General features: G+C 42.2%; 1 protein-coding gene across 3 annotated transcripts in view; it reads right to left on the bottom strand.

The window, feature by feature from the left end:
• The window catches only part of LOC110516467 (receptor-type tyrosine-protein phosphatase delta), a 181,708-nt gene that overhangs the window by 29,952 nt on the left and 131,264 nt on the right, over positions 1-20,492 (bottom strand). For all 3 annotated transcript variants that reach the window (XM_090188107.1, XM_090188104.1, XM_090188106.1), the window contains 2 exons: positions 2,668-2,772; positions 2,145-2,325 (listed from right to left, as the gene is read on the bottom strand). In XM_090188107.1, the coding sequence (XP_090044233.1) occupies positions 2,145-2,325; positions 2,668-2,772 (286 nt within the window). The remainder of the gene's footprint in view (positions 1-2,144; positions 2,326-2,667; positions 2,773-20,492) is intronic.

Raw genomic sequence — 20,492 nt, 5'->3', positions numbered from 1 at the left:
ATAACAAGATAAGATATGGCTTGACAATTCATAAGAAAATATCACATAATTAATTATATCATGACATGGTAGAACAGAGTATGACCGCTATACAGTTCAGTTTGCACAGAGTCTAACAAATAGGAGGAGAGAGGGGAGAAGAGAGGGGGAGGAGGAGGAAGAGAGGGGGAGGAGGAGGAAGGGGGAAGGGGGGAGAAGAGAGGGGGAGGGTGGAGGAGGAGGAGGAAGAGAGGGGGAGGAGGGGGAGGAAGGGGGAAGGGGGGGGGAAGAAGAGAAGAGACGGGGAGGAGAAGAGAGGAGAAGAGATGTGGGAGAGGAAACCACAGGCCCCCTGGCTGTCTCGACACACACATGTGAACCAGAGTTTATCCTGCGTCAGCGAAACCACACACACACACACACACACACACACACACACACACACACACACACACACACACACACACACACACACACACACACACAGTCTGGCCGTTGCTTGACTCGGGTGAGAAAGAACAACAGCTCATTAGAGAGGGACAGAGAGGAAACTACAGGAAGTCGATTGAACACTGAGCTCTCACCAGGGCCGGCGGTCAGAAGGGAATCAGTTGGACGGGCATTTCATTTCCACAAGGGGAAACGGAACCTCCTATTGTCCTACACGTTTCTTTACAGGTTTTTTAGAGGAAAGTACATGTCATTTAATTGGAGAAATGGATGGACCTTTTAATGTGGCATGAACACAACAAGTCATGATGTTTCCATCGGACCGAGAAAAGAGTACGACATGTCACGGCCTTAACATGTTATACCCTTCTTGACCACACAGCATCAGATACATGGTCTACACATACTGAGACAGAGGGGGCGCTGTTTCACTGTCCACACAGCATCAGATACATGGTCTACACATACTGAGACAGAGGGGGCGCTGTTTCACTGGCCAGACAGCATCAGATACATGGTCTACACATACTGAGACAGAGGGGGCGCTGTTTCACTGTCCAGACAGCATCAGATACATGGTCTACACATACTGAGACAGAGAGGTGCTGTTTCACTGTCCAGACAGCATCAGATACATGGTCTACACATACTGAGACAGAGGGGGCGCTGTTTCACTGTCCACACAGCATCAGATACATGGTCTACACATACTGAGACAGAGGGGGCGCTGTTTCACTGTTTCAGACAGCATCAGATACATGGTCTACACATACTGAGACAGAGGGGGCGCTGTTTCACTGTCCACACAGCATCAGATACATGGTCTACACATACTGAGACAGAGGGGGCGCTGTTTCACTGTTTCAGACAGCATCAGATACATGGTCTACACGTACTGAGACAGAGGGGGCGCTGTTTCACTGTCCACACAGCATCAGATACATGGTCTACACATACTGAGACAGAGGGGGCGCTGTTTCACTGTCCACACAGCATCAGATACATGGTCTACACATACTGAGACAGAGGGGGCGCTGTTTCACTGTCCACACAGCATCAGATACATGGTCTACACATACTGAGACAGAGGGGGCGCTGTTTCACTGTCCACACAGCATCAGATACATGGTCTACACATACTGAGACAGAGGGGGCGCTGTTTCACTGTCCACACAGCATCAGATACATGGTCTACACATACTGAGACAGAGGGGGCGCTGTTTCACTGTCCACACAGCATCAGATACATGGTCTACACATACTGAGACAGAGGGGGCGCTGTTTCACTGTCCACACAGCATCAGATACATGGTCTACACATACTGAGACAGAGGGGGCGCTGTTTCACTGTCCAGACAGCATCAGATACATGGTCTACACATACTGAGACAGAGAGGTGCTGTTTCACTGTCCAGACAGCATCAGATACATGGTCTACACATACTGAGACAGAGAGGTGCTGTTTCACTGACCAGACAGCATCATATACATGGTCTACACATACTGAGACAGAGTGGTGCTGTTTTGCTCTGACATTTTATCTGAAATTGATGACTCTCGCTGTCGCCGCACGTCTCGGTCAAAATAAAGGATCAATATTTAAACATTTGATTTGAACCCGGGCAAGGAGGTACGCAGGCCCTGGATCTCACAGAGACAACATTTATTTACCCCCTAGAACAGCACCACAGAACCCTAGAACCTTGACAACGCACCTTGAACTCCAGTTCCGTGCCCGTGACGTTCTCCGCCGGTTCTATCTGGGTCAGTCTCTGGATGTAGGCGTGAAGGTTCCGCGCCGGAACCTCGGTGTTGCCGCAGGCGACGGCCTCCAGCAGCGCGTCGTGGATAAAGGCGTACTGATCCTCCGTCTGCACCATGTAGTTCCGCTGGGACCTAAAAGTTGAATGTTTCAGTCAGGGTTCCTTTACTGGTAACACTGGTAAACACAGAGTCCTGGTTTCAGTTAGCATTTACTGGTAACACTGGTAATCACAGAGTCCTGGTTTCAGTTAGCATTTACTGGTAACACTGGTAATCACAGAGTCCTGGTTTCAGTTAGCATTTAGTTAGCATTTACTGAAAAGAGTCTGAAAAATATGATTTAAAAAAAACATTATAATATAATTAATATAATGTCTGTTCCTACAGTGGCAATTGGTTCAACGTTCTGAAAATGAACGCTTGTTGGATGATAGATCCCCCCCCCCCAAAGAAGGGATTCAACCTCCCATTTACCTCATGAGGGTCACGTGACCGTAGATGTCAACTGTCTTCTCGTGTTTGATTCGCTCCACCATGGCGTCAATCACGATGAAACAACCAGTCCGGCCCACTCCAGCACTGAGAAAAGGGGGGGGGGGGGGAACAAGAGACAGCTGTGATGTGACAGGGACTACAGTCCATTACAGATTACAAAGGAAGACCCAGCTGTGATGTGACAGGGACTACAGTCCATTACAGATTACAAAGGAAGACCCAGCTGTGATGTGACAGGGACTACAGTCCATTACAGATTACAAAGGAAGACCCAGCCGTGATGTGACAGGGACTACAGTCCATTACAGATTACAAAGGAAGACCCAGCCGTGATGTGACAGGGACTACAGTCCATTACAGATTACAAAGGAAGACCCAGCCGTGATGTGACAAGGACTACAGTCCATTACAGATTACAAAGGAAGACCCAGCTGTGATGTGACAGGGACTACAGTCCATTACAGATTACAAAGGAAGACCCAGCCGTGATGTGACAGGGACTACAGTCCATTACAGATTACAAAGGAAGACCCAGCCGTGATGTGACAGGGACTACAGTCCATTACAGATTACAAAGGAAGACCCAGCCGTGATGTGACAAGGACTACAGTCCATTACAGATTACAAAGGAAGACCCAGCTGTGATGTGACAGGGACTACAGTCCATTACAGATTACAAAGGAAGACCCAGCCGTGATGTGACAGGGACTACAGTCCATTACAGATTACAAAGGAAGACCCAGCCGTGATGTGACAAGGACTACAGTCCATTACAGATTACAAAGGAAGACCCAGCTGTGATGTGACAGGGACTACAGTCCATTACAGATTACAAAGGAAGACCCAGCCGTGATGTGACAAGGACTACAGTCCATTACAGATTACAAAGGAAGACCCAGGTGTGATGTGACAGGGACTACAGTCCATTACAGATTACAAAGGAAGACCCAGCTGTGATGTGACAGGGACTACAGTCCATTACAGATTACAAAGGAAGACCCAGCTGTGATGTGACAGGGACTACAGTCCATTACAGATTACAAAGGAAGACCCAGGTGTGATGTGACAGGGACTACAGTCCATTACAGATTACAAAGGAAGAACCAGCTGTGATGTGACAGGGACTACAGTCCATTACAGATTACAAAGGAAGACCCAGCTGTGATGTGACAGGGACTACAGTCCATTACAGATTACAAAGGAAGAACCAGCTGTGATGTGACAGGGACTACAGTCCATTACAGATTACAAAGGAAGACCCAGCTGTGATGTGACAGGGACTACAGTCCATTACAGATTACAAAGGAAGAACCAGCTGTGATGTGACAGGGACTACAGTCCATTACAGATTACAAAGGAAGACCCAGCTGTGATGTGACAGGGACTACAGTCCATTACAGATTACAAAGGAAGACCCAGCTGTGACCTGCCCAACCATGCCTCTTTTCTAGACAAACTCAACTCATTTTATGCTTCGACAACCACAACAACACTGTACCGTGCGTGAGGGCCTGTCATGCCAAATAGTGTCCCGCTCTACGTCACAATGGGATTCCATAAACTATTAGTGTTTTAGCAACAGCCCTAGCAACAGAATTTAGAACTCATAGAATCCGATTGTGACGTAGAGGGGGACACTATTTGGCATGACATGCCCCCACCCACCGAACCAGAAGACTGGGTGATCTCTCTCTCCGAATCCAGACGTGAGCAAGGTCAACGCTCACAAGACTGGACTGTATTCCAGGGCGCGTTCTCAGAGCATGTGCAGATCAACCTCTCCTTGTCCCAGTCTGTCAGAGCATGTGTAGATCAACCTCTCCTTGTCCCAGTCTGTCAGAGCATGTGCAGATCAACCTCTCCTTGTCCCAGTCTGTCAGAGCATGTGCAGATCAACCTCTCCTTGTCCCAGTCTGTCAGAGCATGTGTAGATCAACCTCTCCTTGTCCCAGTCTGTCAGAGCATGTGCAGATCAACCTCTCCTTGTCCCAGTCTGTCAGAGCATGTGCAGATCAACCTCTCCTTGTCCCAGTCTGTCAGAGCATGTGTAGATCAACCTCTCCTTGTCCCAGTCTGTCAGAGCATGTGCAGATCAACCTCTCCTTGTCCCAGTCTGTCAGAGCATGTGCAGATCAACCTCTCCTTGTCCCAGTCTGTCAGAGCATGTGCAGATCAACCTCTCCTTGTCCCAGTCTGTCAGAGCATGTGTAGATCAACCTCTCCTTGTCCCAGTCTGTCAGAGCATGTGTAGATCAACCTCTCCTTGTCCCAGTCTGTCAGAGCATGTGTAGATCAACCTCTCCTTGTCCCAGTCTGTCAGAGCATGTGCAGATAAACCTCTCCTTGTCACAGTATGTCAGAGCATGTGCAGATAAACCTCTCCTTGTCCCAGTCTGTCAGAGCATGTGCAGATCAACCTCTCCTTGTCCCAGTCTGTCAGAGCATGTGTAGATCAACCTCTCCTTGTCCCAGTCTGTCAGAGCATGTGTAGATCAACCTCTCCTTGTCCCAGTCTGTCAGAGCATGTGTAGATCAACCTCTCCTTGTCCCAGTCTGTCAGAGCATGTGCAGATAAACCTCTCCTTGTCACAGTATGTCAGAGCATGTGCAGATCAACCTCTCCTTGTCCCAGTCTGTCAGAGCATGTGTAGATCAACCTCTCCTTGTCCCAGTATGTCAGAGCATGTGTAGATCAACCTCTCCTTGTCCCAGTCTGTCAGAGCATGTGTAGATCAACCTCTCCTTGTCCCAGTCTGTCAGAGCATGTGCAGATCAACCTCTCCTTGTCCCAGTCTGTAATCCCTACATGTTTAAAGATAACCAGGATCATTCCTGTTCCTAATAACTCCAAGGCTTCGTGCCACAATGACTCCCACCCTGTAGCACTCACATCTGTAAATCAGGAAGTGCTTTGAGAGGCTGGTTATGGCACACGTCATCTCCAGAAACACTAGAAACCCTAGACCCACTCCAATTTGCATACCTCCCCAGCAGATCCACAGATGACACAATCTCAATATCTCTCCACACTGCCCTCCCCCACCTGGACAAGAGGACCACCTACAGTTTATTTGTGATATTTGATTCTGAGTTTGGACGTAAACTTTATTTGTGTGAACTATTTCTAAGATGGATATCTAAAGTTGTTCTGAACTCGCTCGGCTGATGCTGGCACATGCTCAGATCAAATACACCTCTGGAATTTAGGATGTTTACATGTCCTAATCATTTAAAAACCAGGCCCATACTTACTGTGGTTATGACCTTGTTTACGCTGATTTAAGATGTTTACATGTCCTAATCATTTAAAAACCAGGCCCATACTTACTGTGGTTATGACCTTGTTTACGCTGATTTAAGATGTTTACATGTCCTAATCATTTAAAAACCAGGCCTATACTTACTGTGGTTATGACCTTGTTTACGCTGATTTAAGATGTTTACATGTCCTAATCATTTAAAAACCAGGCCTATACTTACTGTGGTTATGACCTTGTTTACGCTGATTTAAGATGTTTACATGTCCTAATCATTTAAAAACCAGGCCTATACTTACTGTGGTTATGACCTTGTTTACGCTGATTTAAGATGTTTACATGTCCTAATCATTTAAAAACCAGGCCTGTACTTACTGTGGTTATGACCGTGTTTACGCTGATTTAAGATGTTTACATGTCCTAATCATTTAAAAACCAGGCCTATACTTACTGTGGTTATGACCTTGTTTACGCTGATTTAAGATGTTTACATGTCCTAATCATTTAAAAACCAGGCCTATACTTACTGTGGTTATGACCTTGTTTACGCTGATTTAAGATGTTTACATGTCCTAATCATTTAAAAACCAGGCCTGTACTTACTGTGGTTATGACCTTGTTTACGCTGATTTAAGATGTTTACATGTCCTAATCATTTAAAAACCAGGCCTATACTTACTGTGGTTATGACCTTGTTTACGCTGATTTAAGATGTTTACATGTCCTAATCATTTAAAAACCAGGCCTGTACTTACTGTGGTTATGACCTTGTTTACGCTGATTTAAGATGTTTACATGTCCTAATCATTTAAAAACCAGGCCTATACTTACTGTGGTTATGACCGTGTTTACGCTGATTTAAGATGTTTACATGTCCTAATCATTTAAAAACCAGGCCTGTACTTACTGTGGTTATGACCTTGTTTACGCTGATTTAAGATGTTTACATGTCCTAGTCATTTAAAAACCAGGCCTATACTTACTGTGGTTATGACCTTGTTTACGCTGATTTAAGATGTTTACATGTCCTAATCATTTAAAAACCAGGCCTATACTTACTGTGGTTATGACCTTGTTTACGCTGATTTAAGATGTTTACATGTCCTAATCATTTAAAAACCAGGCCTATACTTACTGTGGTTATGACCTTGTTTACGCTGATTTAAGATGTTTACATGACCTAATCATTTAAAAACCAGGCCTGTACTTACTGTGGTTATGACCTTGTTTACGCTGATTTAAGATGTTTACATGTCCTAATCATTTAAAAACCAGGCCTATACTTACTGTGGTTATGACCTTGTTTACGCTGATTTAAGATGTTTACATGTCCTAATCATTTAAAAACCAGGCCTGTACTTACTGTGGTTATGACCTTGTTTACGCTGATTTAAGATGTTTACATGTCCTAATCATTTAAAAACCAGGCCTATACTTACTGTGGTTATGACCGTGTTTACGCTGATTTAAGATGTTTACATGTCCTAATCATTTAAAAACCAGGCCTGTACTTACTGTGGTTATGACCTTGTTTACGCTGATTTAAGATGTTTACATGTCCTAGTCATTTAAAAACCAGGCCTATACTTACTGTGGTTATGACCTTGTTTACGCTGATTTAAGATGTTTACATGTCCTAATCATTTAAAAACCAGGCCTATACTTACTGTGGTTATGACCTTGTTTACGCTGATTTAAGATGTTTACATGTCCTAATCATTTAAAAACCAGGCCTATACTTACTGTGGTTATGACCTTGTTTACGCTGATTTAAGATGTTTACATGTCCTAATCATTTAAAAACCAGGCCTATACTTACTGTGGTTATGACCTTGTTTACGCTGATTTAAGATGTTTACATGTCCTAATCATTTAAAAACCAGGCCTATACTTACTGTGGTTATGACCTTGTTTACGCTGATTTAAGATGTTTACATGTCCTAATCATTTAAAAACCAGGCCTGTACTTACTGTGGTTATGACCTTGTTTACGCTGATTTAAGATGTTTACATGTCCTAATCATTTAAAAACCAGGCCTGTACTTACTGTGGTTATGACCGTGTTTACGCTGATTTAAGATGTTTACATGTCCTAATCATTTAAAAACCAGGCCTATACTTACTGTGGTTATGACCTTGTTTACGCTGATTTAAGATGTTTACATGTCCTAATCATTTAAAAACCAGGCCTGTACTTACTGTGGTTATGACCTTGTTTACGCTGATTTAAGATGTTTACATGTCCTAATCATTTAAAAACCAGGCCTATACTTACTGTGCTTATGACCGTGTTTACGCTGATTTAAGATGTTTACATGTCCTAATCATTTAAAAACCAGGCCTATACTTACTGTGGTTATGACCGTGTTTACGCTGATTTAAGATGTTTACATGTCCTAATCATTTAAAAACCAGGCCTATACTTACTGTGGTTATGACCTTGTTTACGCTGATTTAAGATGTTTACATGTCCTAATCATTTAAAAACCAGGCCTATACTTACAGTGGTTATGACCGTGTTTACGCTGATTTAAGATGTTTACATGTCCTAATCATTTAAAAACCAGGCCTATACTTACTGTGGTTATGACCTTGTTTACGCTGATTTAAGATGTTTACATGTCCTAGTCATTTAAAAACCAGGCCTATACTTACTGTGGTTATGACCTTGTTTACGCTGATTTAAGATGTTTACATGTCCTAGTCATTTAAAAACCAGGCCTATACTTACTGTGGTTATGACCTTGTTTACGCTGATTTAAGATGTTTACATGTCCTAATCATTTAAAAACCAGGCCTATACTTACTGTGGTTATGACCTTGTTTACGCTGATTTAAGATGTTTACATGTCCTAATCATTTAAAAACCAGGCCTATACTTACTGTGGTTATGACCTTGTTTACGCTGATTTAAGATGTTTACATGTCCCAATCATTTAAAAACCAGGCCTATACTTACTGTGGTTATGACCTTGTTTACGCTGATTTAAGATGTTTACATGTCCTAATCATTTAAAAACCAGGCCTATACTTACTGTGGTTATGACCTTGTTTACGCTGATTTAAGATGTTTACATGTCCTAATCATTTAAAAACCAGGCCTGTACTTACTGTGGTTATGACCTTGTTTACGCTGATTTAAGATGTTTACATGTCATAATCATTTAAAAACCAGGCCTATACTTACTGTGGTTATGACCTTGTTTACGCTGATTTAAGATGTTTACATGTCCTAATCATTTAAAAACCAGGCCTATACTTACTGTGGTTATGACCTTGTTTACGCTGATTTAAGATGTTTACATGTCCTAATCATTTAAAAACCAGGCCTGTACTTACTGTGGTTATGACCTTGTTTACGCTGATTTAAGATGTTTACATGTCCTAATCATTTAAAAACCAGGCCTATACTTACTGTGGTTATGACCTTGTTTACGCTGATTTAAGATGTTTACATGTCCTAATCATTTAAAAACCAGGCCTGTACTTACTGTGGTTATGACCTTGTTTACGCTGATTTAAGATGTTTACATGTCCTAATCATTTAAAAACCAGGCCTATACTTACTGTGGTTATGACCTTGTTTACGCTGATTTAAGATGTTTACATGTCCTAATCATTTAAAAACCAGGCCTATACTTACTGTGGTTATGACCTTGTTTACGCTGATTTAAGATGTTTACATGTCCTAATCATTTAAAAACCAGGCCTGTACTTACTGTGGTTATGACCTTGTTTACGCTGATTTAAGATGTTTACATGTCCTAATCATTTAAAAACCAGGCCTATACTTACTGTGGTTATGACCTTGTTTACGCTGATTTAAGATGTTTACATGTCCTAATCATTTAAAAACCAGGCCTATACTTACTGTGGTTATGACCTTGTTTACGCTGATTTAAGATGTTTACATGTCCTAATCATTTAAAAACCAGGCCTATACTTACTGTGGTTATGACCTTGTTTACGCTGATTTAAGATGTTTACATGTCATAATCATTTAAAAACCAGGCCCATACTTACTGTGGTTATGACCTTGTTTATGCTGATTTAAGATGTTTACATGTCATAATCATTTAAAAACCAGGCCCATACTTACTGTGGTTATGACCTTGTTTACGCTGATTTAAGATGTTTACATGTCCTAATCATTTAAAAACCAGGCCTATACTTACTGTGGTTATGACCTTGTTTACGCTGATTTAAGATGTTTACATGTCCTAGTCATTTAAAAACCAGGCCTATACTTACTGTGGTTATGACCTTGTTTACGCTGATTTAAGATGTTTACATGTCCCAATCATTTAAAAACCAGGCCTGTACTTACTGTGGTTATGACCTTGTTTACGCTGATTTAAGATGTTTACATGTCCTAATCATTTAAAAACCAGGCCTATACTTACTGTGGTTATGACCTTGTTTACGCTGATTTAAGATGTTTACATGTCCTAGTCATTTAAAAACCAGGCCTATACTTACTGTGGTTATGACCTTGTTTACGCTGATTTAAGATGTTTACATGTCCTAATCATTTAAAAACCAGGCCTATACTTACTGTGGTTATGACCTTGTTTACGCTGATTTAAGATGTTTACATGTCCTAATCATTTAAAAACCAGGCCTATACTTACTGTGGTTATGACCTTGTTTACGCTGATTTAAGATGTTTACATGTCCTAATCATTTAAAAACCAGGCCTATACTTACTGTGGTTATGACCTTGTTTACGCTGATTTAAGATGTTTACATGTCCTAATCATTTAAAAACCAGGCCTATACTTACTGTGGTTATGACCTTGTTTACGCTGATTTAAGATGTTTACATGTCCTAATCATTTAAAAACCAGGCCTGTACTTACTGTGGTTATGACCGTGTTTACGCTGATTTAAGATGTTTACATGTCCTAATCATTTAAAAACCAGGCCTATACTTACTGTGGTTATGACCGTGTTTACGCTGATTTAAGATGTTTACATGTCCTAATCATTTAAAAACCAGGCCTATACTTACTGTGGTTATGACCTTGTTTACGCTGATTTAAGATCTTTACATGTCCTAATCATTTAAAAACCAGGCCTATACTTACTGTGGTTATGACCTTGTTTACGCTGATTTAAGATGTTTACATGTCCTAATCATTTAAAAACCAGGCCTATACTTACTGTGGTTATGACCGTGTTTACGCTGATTTAAGATGTTTACATGTCCTAATCATTTAAAAACCAGGCCTATACTTACTGTGGTTATGACCTTGTTTACGCTGATTTAAGATGTTTACATGTCCTAATCATTTAAAAACCAGGCCTGTACTTACTGTGGTTATGACCTTGTTTACGCTGATTTAAGATGTTTACATGTCCTAATCATTTAAAAACCAGGCCTATACTTACTGTGGTTATGACCTTGTTTACGATGATGTAAGATGTTTACATGTCCTAATCATTTAAAAACCAGGCCTATACTTACTGTGGTTATGACCTTGTTTACGCTGATTTAAGATGTTTACATGTCCTAATCATTTAAAAACCAGGCCTATACTTACTGTGGTTATGACCTTGTTTACGCTGATTTAAGATGTTTACATGTCCTAATCATTTAAAAACCAGGCCTGTACTTACTGTGGTTATGACCGTGTTTACGCTGATTTAAGATGTTTACATGTCCTAATCATTTAAAAACCAGGCCTATACTTACTGTGGTTATGACCTTGTTTACGCTGATTTAAGATGTTTACATGTCCTAATCATTTAAAAACCAGGCCTATACTTACTGTGGTTATGACCTTGTTTACGCTGATTTAAGATGTTTACATGTCCTAGTCATTTAAAAACCAGGCCTGTACTTACTGTGGTTATGACCTTGTTTACGCTGATTTAAGATGTTTACATGTCCTAATCATTTAAAAACCAGGCCTATACTTACTGTGGTTATGACCTTGTTTACGATGATGTAAGATGTTTACATGTCCTATTGTATAATTGCTATTGAGAAAGGCACCCGTAGACAGACATGGCTCTCAAGAGAAGACAGGCTATGTGCTCACTGCCCACAAAATGAGGTGGAAACTGAGCTGCAGTTCCTAACCTCCTGCCCAATGTATGACCATATTAGAGAGACATATTTCCCTCAGATTACACAGATCCACAAAGAATTCGAAAACAAATCCAATTTTGATAAACTCCCATATCTACTGGGTGAAATTCCACAGTGTGTCATCACAGCAGCAAGATTTGTGACCTGTTGCCACGTGAAAAGGGCAACCAGTGAAGAAGAAACACCATTGTAAATACAACCCATATTTATGCTTATTTATTTTCCCTTGTGGACTTTAACCATTTGTACATTGTTACAACACTGTATATAAACATTATATAACATTTGTAATGTCTTTATTGTTTTGAAACTTCTGTATGTGTAATGTTTACTGTTAATTTGTATTGTTTATTTCAGTTTTGTATAATATCTACCTCACTTGTTTTGGCAATGTTAACACATGTTTCCCATGTCAATAAAGCCCCTTGAACTGAATTGAATTGAGAGACAGAGAGAGAGAGCGAGAGAGAGAGAGAGAGAGACTGACTATTGTTACTGTAAATAAGCTAATTTAATTCACCTATAATCCTGTTACACACTCCATCTCACTGGCAGCTTCCTGGTTACACACACACACACACACACACACACACACACACACACACACACACACACACACACACACACACACACACACACACACACACACACACACACACCCCTCCCTCCCTCACCCCCTCCCTCCCCTTCCTCCCTCACTGACTTGCTGAGTAAGAGGAAGATAAGTATTCTCCATGTCTATTTCATTCCACAGTGGGAGCCAGGCCAGCATTCTAATGACATGGTTCGTAAAGCACAGCATACCGTTTAGACAACGCACTGGGACTGTCAACTCCTGAACCCAAATATGTGTGTGTGTGTGTGTGTGTGATGCTTAGAGAGTACATAGTAAACGGTAAAATATCTCGTTGCTCGTCGTGAACCAATATTGTTATGGAGGGATGCAGCTTGTTTAGCCAATGAGAAGTGTTGGGAGTTTCTGTCTGGGTTAAAGGTCAATCTCATTTAAGCTCAGGAGATTCATATATATATAGTATATATATATATGATTTCGATAGTTTGAATGGAATTTGAGTTGACAGAACTGAAGGTGACCCATACCTCAGTCCTTCTCTGGGTTTCCTGGGTATTACTGTATGTTGTTGTTTACACTGCTGTCATGAACTTGGCCAGTGGTGAACAAAGGCAGGAGATTTGGTCTTTGGAAAATGAAATCACTGAAACCTGGATTGATGTGTGAAGAGACGGTGTTCTACAGAACCAGTGACCAGTGTTCTACAGAACCAGTGTTCTACAGAACCAGTGTTCTACAAAACCAGTGTTCTACAGAACCAGTGTTCTACAAAACCAGTGTTCTACAGAACCAGTGTTCTACAGAACCAGTGTTCTACAGAACCAGTGTTCTACAAAACCACCGCTTCATTTGAGCCTCTCGGAACCCATTTACCAGGATCCGGTACCTCTCAATGTCTGTCTGTCTGTCTGTCTGTCTGCCTGCCTGCCTGTCTGTCTGTCTGTCTGTCTGTCTGTCTGTCTGTCTGTCTGTCTGTCTGTCTGTCTCTCTGTCTCTAATAGAGATGACCCTAACCTCTCATCTCTGTCTGTCTGTCTCTCTGTCTCTAATAGAGATGACCCTAACCTCTCATCTCTGTCTGTCTGTCTCTCTGTCTCTAATAGAGATGACCCTAACCTCTCATCTCTGTCTGTCTGTCTCTCTGTCTGTCTGTCTCTAATAGAGATGACCCTAACCTCTCATCTCTGTCTGTCTGTCTCTCTGTCTCTCTGTCTCTAATAGAGATGACCCTAACCTCTCATCTCTGTCTGTCTGTCTCTCTGTCTGTCTGTCTTTAATAGAGATGACCCTAACCTCTCATCTCTGTCTGTCTGTCTGTCTGTCTGTCTGTCTCTCTGTCTCTAATAGAGATGACCCTAACCTCTCATCTCTGTCTGTCTGTCTGTCTGTCTCTAATAGAGATGACCCTAACCTCTCATCTCTGTTTGTCTGTCTCTCTGTCTCTCTGTCTCTAATAGAGATGACCCTAACCTCTCATCTCTGTCTGTCTGTCTCTCTGTCTCTAATAGAGATGACCCTAACCTCTCATCTCTGTCTGTCTGTCTGTCTATCTCTCTGTCTCTAACAGAGATGACCCTAACATCTCATCTCTGTCTGTCTGTCTGCCTGTCTCTCTGTCTCTAATAGAGATGACCCTAACCTCTCATCTCTGTCTGTCTGTCTCTCTGTCTCTCTGTCTCTAATAGAGATGACCCTAACCTCTCATCTCTGTCTGTCTGTCTCTCTGTCTCTCTGTCTCTAACATAGATGACCCTAACCTCTCATCTCTGTCTGTCTGTCTCTCTGTCTCTAATAGAGATGACCCTAACCTCTCATCTCTGTCTCTCTGTCTCTAATAGAGATGATCCTAACCTCTCATCTCTGTCTGTCTCTCTGTCTCTAATAGAGATGACCCTAACCTCTCATCTCTGTTTGTCTGTCTCGCTGTCTCTCTGTCTCTAATAGAGATGACCCTAACCTCTCATCTCTGTCTGTCTCTCTGTCTCTAATAGAGATGACCCTAACCTCTCATCTCTGTCTGTCTCTCTGTCTCTAATAGAGATGACCCTAACCTCTCATCTCTGTCTGTCTCTCTGTCTCTAATAGAGATGACCCTAACCTCTCATCTCTGTCTGTCTGTCTGCCTGTCTCTCTGTCTCTAACAGAGATGACCCTAACCTCTCATCTCTGTCTGTCTGTCTGCCTGTCTCTCTGTCTCTAACAGAGATGACCCTAACCTCTCATCTCTGTCTGTCTGTCTCTCTGTCTCTAATAGAGATGACCCTAACCTCTCATCTCTGTCTGTCTGTCTGTCTGTCTGTCTCTCTGTCTCTAATAGAGATGATCCTAACCTCTCATCTCTGTCTGTCTGTCTGCCTGTCTCTCTGTCTCTAATAGAGATGACCCTAACCTCTCATCTCTGTCTGTCTGTCTCTCTGTCTCTAACAGAGATGACCCTAACCTCTCATCTCTGTCTGTCTGTCTGTCTGTCTCTCTGTCTCTAATAGAGATGACCCTAACCTCTCATCTCTGTCTGTCTGTCTGTCTGTCTCTCTGTCTCTAACAGAGATGACCCTAACCTCTCATCTCTGTCTGTATGTCTGTCTGTCTGTCTCTCTGTCTCTAATAGAGATGACCCTAACCTCTCATCTCTGTCTGTCTGTCTGCCTGTCTCTCTGTCTCTAATAGAGATGACCCTAACCTCTCATCTCTGTCTGTCTGTCTGTCTGTCTCTCTGTCTCTAATAGAGATGACCCTAACCTCTCATCTCTGTCTGTCTGTCTGCCTGTCTCTCTGTCTCTAATAGAGATGACCCTAACCTCTCATCTCTGTCTGTCTGTCTCTCTGTCTGTCTGTCTTTAATAGAGATGACCCTAACCTCTCATCTCTGTCTGTCTGTCTCTCTGTCTGTCTGTCTCTAATAGAGATGACCCTAACCTCTCATCTCTGTCTGTCTGTCTGCCTGTCTCTCTGTCTCTAATAGAGATGACCCTAACCTCTCATCTCTGTCTGTCTGTCTCTCTGTCTCTAATAGAGATGACCCTAACCTCTCATCTCTGTCTGTCTGTCTGTCTGTCTGTCTCTCTGTCTCTAATAGAGATGACCCTAACCTCTCATCTCTGTCTGTCTGTCTGCCTGTCTCTCTGTCTCTAACAGAGATGACCCTAACCTCTCATCTCTGTCTGTCTGTCTGCCTGTCTCTCTGTCTCTAACAGAGATGACCCTAACCTCTCATCTCTGTCTGTCTGTCTCTCTGTCTCTAATAGAGATGACCCTAACCTCTCATCTCTGTCTGTCTGTCTGTCTGTCTGTCTCTCTGTCTCTAATAGAGATGATCCTAACCTCTCATCTCTGTCTGTCTGTCTGCCTGTCTCTCTGTCTCTAATAGAGATGACCCTAACCTCTCATCTCTGTCTGTCTGTCTCTCTGTCTCTAACAGAGATGACCCTAACCTCTCATCTCTGTCTGTCTGTCTGTCTGTCTCTCTGTCTCTAATAGAGATGACCCTAACCTCTCATCTCTGTCTGTCTGTCTGTCTGTCTCTCTGTCTCTAATAGAGATGACCCTAACCTCTCATCTCTGTCTGTCTGTCTGTCTGTCTCTCTGTCTCTAACAGAGATGACCCTAACCTCTCATCTCTGTCTGTATGTCTGTCTGTCTGTCTCTCTGTCTCTAATAGAGATGACCCTAACCTCTCATCTCTGTCTGTCTGTCTGCCTGTCTCTCTGTCTCTAATAGAGATGACCCTAACCTCTCATCTCTGTCTGTCTGTCTGTCTCTCTGTCTCTAATAGAGATGACCCTAACCTCTCATCTCTGTCTGTCTGTCTGCCTGTCTCTCTGTCTCTAATAGAGATGACCCTAACCTCTCATCTCTGTCTGTCTGTCTCTCTGTCTGTCTGTCTTTAATAGAGATGACCCTAACCTCTCATCTCTGTCTGTCTGTCTCTCTGTCTGTCTGTCTCTAATAGAGATGACCCTAACCTCTCATCTCTGTCTGTCTGTCTGCCTGTCTCTCTGTCTCTAATAGAGATGACCCTAACCTCTCATCTCTGTCTGTCTGTCTCTCTGTCTCTAATAGAGATGACCCTAACCTCTCATCTCTGTCTGTCTGTCTGTCTGTCTGTCTGTCTCTCTGTCTCTAATAGAGATGACCCTAACCTCTCATCTCTGTCTGTCTGTCTGCCTGTCTCTCTGTCTCTAATAGAGATGACCCTAACCTCTCATCTCTGTCTGTCTGTCTCTCTGTCTGTCTGTCTTTAATAGAGATAACCCTAACCTCTCATCTCTGTCTGTCTGTCTCTCTGTCTGTCTGTCTCTAATAGAGATGACCCTAACCTCTCATCTCTGTCTGTCTGTCTGCCTGTCTCTCTGTCTCTAATAGAGATGACCCTAACCTCTCATCTCTGTCTGTCTGTCTCTCTGTCTGTCTGTCTCTAATAGAGATGACCCTAACCTCTCATCTCTGTCTGCCTGTCTCTCTGTCTCTAATAGAGATGACCCTAACCTCTCATCTCTGTCTGTCTGTCTCTCTGTCTGTCTGTCTCTAATAGAGATGACCCTAACCTCTCATCTCTGTCTGCCTGTCTCTCTGTCTCTAATAGAGATGACCCTAACCTCTCATCTCTGTCTGTCTGTCTGTCTGTCTCTCTGTCTCTAATAGAGATGACCCTAACCTCTCATCTCTGTCTGTCTGTCTGTCTGTCTCTCTGTCTCTAATAGAGATGACCCTAACCTCTCATCTCTGTCTGTCTGTCTGCCTGTCTCTCTGTCTCTAATAGAGATGACCCTAACCTCTCATCTCTGTCTCTCTGTCTCTAACAGAGATGACCCTAACCTCTCATCTCTGTCTGTCTCTCTGTCTCTAATAGAGATTACCCTAACCTCTCATCTCTGTCTGTCTGTCTCTCTGTCTCTAATAGAGATGACCCTAACCTCTCATCTCTGTCTCTCTGTCTCTCTGTCTCTAACAGAGATGACCCTAACCTCTCATCTCTGTCTCTCTGTCTCTCTGTCTCTAATAGAGATGATCCTAACCTCTCATCTCTGTCTGTCTGTCTCTCTGTCTCTCTGTCTCTAACAGAGATGACCCTAACCTCTCATCTCTCCAGTGGTGAAGTACATTTGTCAACGTTACAGAATTCCTGCCGTCTGTTCAGAAAGAAATCAAATCATTCTGATTACCATACCAGGAGAAGGTCTATAATTTAGACACAGAGGATTCATGGTTATTATTATAATTAAAACAATGTGATAATTATAGCCTAGCTGTGGATTGTGTGTCGACCAATCACAAGGCATTGTCTAGAGACGGGAACGGAGGGTGAAGGTGATAATTACAGCCTAGCTGTGGATTGTGTGTCGACCAATCACAAGGCATTGTCTAGAGACTAACAGAGAGGCCTGTTGAACGAACAGACTAGTCTGTCTGTAGGTTACTGAGTTATCAACTAACAGAGAGGCCTGTTGAACGAACAGACTAGTCTGTCTGCAGGTTACTGAGTTCTCAACTAACAGAGAGGCCTGTTGAACGAACAGACTAGTCTGTCTGCAGGTTACTGAGTTCTCAACTAACAGAGAGGCCTGTTGAACGAACAGACTAGTCTATTACTATACCAGAGTCATGTACTCTACTGTACTACATCACTATACCAGAGTCATGTACTCTACTGTTCTACATCACTATACCAGAGTCATGTACTCTACTGTTCTACATCACTATACCAGAGTCATGTACTCTACTGTTCTACATCACTATACCAGAGTCATGTACTCTACTGTTCTACATCACTATACCAGAGTCATGTACTCTACTGTTCTACATCACTATACCAGAGTCATGTACTCTACTGTTCTACACCACTATACCAGAGTCATGTACTCTACTGTACTACATCACTATACCAGAGTCATGTACTCTACTGTTCTACACCACTATACCAGAGTCATGTACTCTACTGTTCTACATCACTATACCAGAGTCATGTACTCTACTGTTCTACATCACTATACCAGAGTCATGTACTCTACTGTTCTACATCACTATACCAGAGTCATGTACTCTACTGTTCTACATCACTATACCAGAGTCATGTACTCTACTGTTCTACATCACTATACCAGAGTCATGTACTCTACTGTTCTACATCACTATACCAGAGTCATGTACTCTACTGTTCTACACCACTATACCAGAGTCATATACTCTACTGTTCTACATCACTATACCAGAGTCATGTACTCTACTGTTCTACATCACTATACCAGAGTCATGTACTCTACTGTTCTACATCACTATACCAGAGTCATGTACTCTACTGTTCTACACCACTATACCAGAGTCATGTACTCTACTGTACTACATCACTATACCAGAGTCATGTACTCTACTGTTCTACACCACTATACCAGAGTCATGTACTCTACTGTTCTACATCACTATACCAGAGTCATGTACTCTACTGTTCTACATCACTATACCAGAGTCATGTACTCTACTGTTCTACATCACTATACCAGAGTCATGTACTCTACTGTTCTACATCACTATACCAGAGTCATGTACTCTACTGTTCTACATCACTATACCAGAGTCATGTACTCTACTGTTCTACATCACTATACCAGAGTCATGTACTCTACTGTTCTACATCACTATACCAGAGTCATGTACTCTACTGTTCTACATCACTATACCAGAGTCATGTACTCTACTGTTCTACATCACTATACCAGAGTCATGTACTCTACTGTTCTACATCACTATACCAGAGTCATGTACTCTACTGTTCTACATCACTATACCAGAGTCATGTACTCTACTGTTCTACATCACTATACCAGAGTCATGTACTCTACTGTTCTACATCACTATACCAGAGTCATGTACTCTACTGTTCTACATCACTATACCAGAGTCATGTACTCTACTGTTCTACATCACTACACCAGAGTCATGTACTCTACTGTTCTACATCCCTATACCAGAGTCATGTACTCTACTGTTCTACATCACTATACCAGAGTCATGTACTCTACATCACTATACCAGAGTCATGTACTCTACTGTTCTACATCACTATACCAGAGTCATGTACTCTACTGTTCTACATCACTATACCAGAGTCATGTACTCTACTGTTCTACATCACTATACCAGAGTCATGTACTCTAAATCACTATACCAGAGTCATGTACTCTACTGTTCTACACCACTATACCAGAGTCATGTACTCTACTGTTCTACACCACTATACCAGAGTCATGTACTCTACTGTTCTACATCACTATACCAGAGTCATGTACTCTCCTGTTCTACATCACTATACCAGAGTCATGTACTCTACATCACTATACCAGAGTCATGTACTCTACTGTTCTACATCACTATACCAGAGTCATGTACTCTACTGTTCTACATCACTATACCAGAGTCATGTACTCTACTGTTCTACATCACTATACCAGAGTCATGTACTCTACATCACTATACCAGAGTCATGTACTCTACTGTTCTACATCACTATACCAGAGTCATGTACTCTACATCACTATACCAGAGTCATGTACTCTACTGTTCTACATCACTATACCAGAGTCATGTACTCTACTGTTCTACATCACTATACCAGAGTCATGTACTCTACTGTTCTACATCACTATACCAGAGTCATGTACTCTACATCACTATACCAGAGTCATGTACTCTACTGTTCTACATCACTATACCAGAGTCATGTACTCTACATCACTATACCAGAGTCATGTACTCTACTGTTCTACATCACTATACCAGAGTCATGTACTCTACTGTTCTACATCACTATACCAGAGTCATGTACTCTACTGTTCTACATCACTATACCAGAGTCATGTACTCTACTGTTCTACATCACTATACC

Source organism: Oncorhynchus mykiss, chromosome 10 (assembly GCF_057628025.1).
Source record: "Oncorhynchus mykiss isolate SJ-2025 chromosome 10, ASM5762802v1, whole genome shotgun sequence".
Classification (NCBI taxonomy): domain Eukaryota; kingdom Metazoa; phylum Chordata; class Actinopteri; order Salmoniformes; family Salmonidae; genus Oncorhynchus; species Oncorhynchus mykiss.
The sequence above is the reverse complement of the archived record's forward strand: the minus strand, read 5'-3'. Positions and strand labels throughout refer to the sequence as shown.